Genomic DNA, 2740 nt, shown 5'->3' on the forward strand with positions numbered 1-2740 from the left:
CGTAATGTTTCCATTAATTGCAAAATACTTATGTATACATGATGTTATTTAACATCCCAACATCCCCAATAGGTAGGCAGAGCTGTAGGCTATTTCTATATTGTAGCAGAATGGAACAGGCTGTCCAACTCACAGCCTGGCCTAATACATTTTTCTTTTTTTCCTGGTTAATGTTTCCTTGCATCAACATTAGTGCAATTGATACTTCTCTCAGTAGCTAAGGAATTTCCTTGCCACACACTGCAGGTCTGAGGGTGGGCAGAAAGGAAGGCGGTCTGAAAATTTTACTTTCCATCTGTTCCCAGAACTGGAATGAAATGACAGAGCTGGTCTCCTCCAATGGCAATTACTGCAATTATCGCAAGGCCTTTGCTGACTGTGATGGCTTCAAAATCCCCATCCTTGGCGTGCACTTGAAAGACTTGATAGCGGTCCATGTCATTTTCCCGGACTGGACAGAGGAGAACAAAGTGAACATTGTGAAAATGCACCAGCTCTCTGTCACCCTGAATGAACTGGTCTCCCTGCAGAATGCCTCTCACCACTTAGAACCCAACATGGATTTGATCAACCTGCTCACAGTGAGTCCAAGGAACCAGGATTTGTGCTAATAACTCTTCTGTACCTCACTTCTCAGAGGATACAAGAGATCTATGCCAGTAATTCACTAGGGAGAGAGATTAAATTCAGGGTAACTGGATAGGGAGAAATCTCAAAGGATGAGGGGAGGGGACCCCACATCCCTAACCACATGACTTGAGACTCTAATCCCAGAGCAAAGAAATTTCCTTTTGCTTTGAGAAGCCCAATCTCTGCTCTTGCAGCTCCAGCTTCTGAGGCTCTTATAGAGGCACCCCCAGAGCTGTCCTCAGCCCCTCGCTCTCCTTTATCACACTCGTGTAATTAATCATCTCCTTCTGTGTGTCCTCAACTCACCGGCTTCTGTTTACACACACTGCACTGCTGTTGTTGACACCTTGAGTAATGCCAGGGCTTCCTCTGATCTCCCTGCTCCCCACTGTTACCTCTCCAAACCCCAAGATATCTCTTGGCATTAGATTCTTTTTCTGTTTACATGTCTCATACATGACATGTCCCCAGCACCTCTCGTGATCCCTGGCATCGTTAGGGGCTCAACAATGAACTGAATGCTGCATTTAGGAATGACAGAAGTCCACTTACCATTCATATTTTTTGGCATTTGTGGCACACACCTTTAGCTGATCTCTGGGACCTAGCACTTATAGATACAACAGGTGCGTAGAAGAGAACATTTACCATTCGCTGCCTCTTTTTCAGGGGGAAGAAGCATAACCACATTCTCACCTTTGCTTAAACAAGTGGAGGAGCAATTTTCCTCTTTAGGTTTATAACGCTGTAACGTCTGAAACTTGGCTGCAATACTGAATTGACTATCTTCCTTTAATGGCCATGGAAAATGAAAACAATAACCTTTCTGAAGCTCTGAGAACCTAAATCCTCTAAGACGGCCACACTGGAATAAGAGTGCGGCTCCTACACCTTCTCAGCAACTGTTCCTAGAGCACATAATTGTTTGCCAAAGAAGAGAACCCCTAAAGTGTACACAGGGATGCCAGCCGCACCCTCAGTATAAAGCAGAAGTGGCCAAGGCACAAAAACATGAATCTCTTGGGATTGAGTTTGTGTGACAAACAGTAAACACACAGACATTTTCTATTGGGGGGAAAAGGCACCTCACAATAATCCAGGCACCTGCATTTATTAATCATTTGCCATGTAAATCTGTTTCCATGAATAAGAAACCAGAGTGGAAACCTCAAATAGACTACAAACCCACAGACACAGGTGATGTGTACAGACCGCCCTGGCTTTCACATGTCCGTGTCCAGGCTGTCTCCATGATGCGGAAGAGAACGTCACAGAGCAGGGGCCTGCATGCAAGACCATTTCTCATCTAGACAAAAGATAATGATGGAGTAGAAAAATTAACTTTGATTTATAAATGCAGCAAGCAGCATTAATGACAGATATTTAGAGAAATGTTGAAGGATTTTTTAAAGAAAGTTTTAGCGTGCAAATTGGAAACCTGAACTCTAGAAACAAAAGTTAATAATTCCTTTGTGCTGGGAAAAAAAGAAAAAAAGATGCCAGTGGTACCCCGCTCCACCCCCGATCTAGGATGGACATTTACTTTGTAATGTGGAAATATTTTTGACATATATTTTATTTTGCATCTGTAAAAATTAAGTAATCTCTCTTTGTCTCTCCCTCTTTATGGATGCATAAAGGAGTTGACTACAGAACAAAATCTATGAGGGCAGGGACTCTGTATGCCATTTTAATCAATCACTGTCACCTTAGCCCCCTGAATGGCCCCCATGAAGGAAGACCACACCCCCAAACTGTTGGGGATTAGATTGTTCCTCTTTTCAGAAAAGATCTGGAGAAGACATTTGTTTATTGTGATCCAAATTAATATACCAGGAACTTTAAAAGCTAATGCTTCTCATTTCATGGTATATGAAATAGTTTGATTCTTTTCATGCTATTTTTAGATCTATCAGTTATCTTTACCATTCTGAGTATATGCAAATAACTGGAAAGCCCCTGTAGTTTTACAGTCTCATAAAAAAAAAGAAGAAGAATTGCAAAACTGGTGAATGCAGATAGTTTAGTGACCAAGTGGATTTTATGTCACAATTCTCCTGTCCAGGCTATTACAATTGTAATGTCCAGGACATTACGATTCTAATGTCCG

General features: G+C 42.0%; 1 protein-coding gene across 1 annotated transcript in view; it reads left to right on the forward strand.

The window, feature by feature from the left end:
- Positions 1-313: 313 nt before the first annotated feature.
- The window catches only part of LOC111734517 (ras guanyl-releasing protein 3-like), a gene marked incomplete at its 3' end in the record, with an annotated part of 5780 nt that continues 3353 nt past the window's right edge, over positions 314-2740 (forward strand). The window contains exon 1 of the mRNA XM_023526636.1: positions 314-581. Coding sequence (XP_023382404.1) covers positions 318-581 — 264 coding nt within the window. The remainder of the gene's footprint in view (positions 582-2740) is intronic.

Source organism: Pteropus vampyrus, unplaced genomic scaffold (genome assembly GCF_000151845.1).
Source record: "Pteropus vampyrus isolate Shadow unplaced genomic scaffold, Pvam_2.0 Scaffold1605, whole genome shotgun sequence".
NCBI classification, from domain to species: Eukaryota; Metazoa; Chordata; class Mammalia; order Chiroptera; family Pteropodidae; genus Pteropus; species Pteropus vampyrus.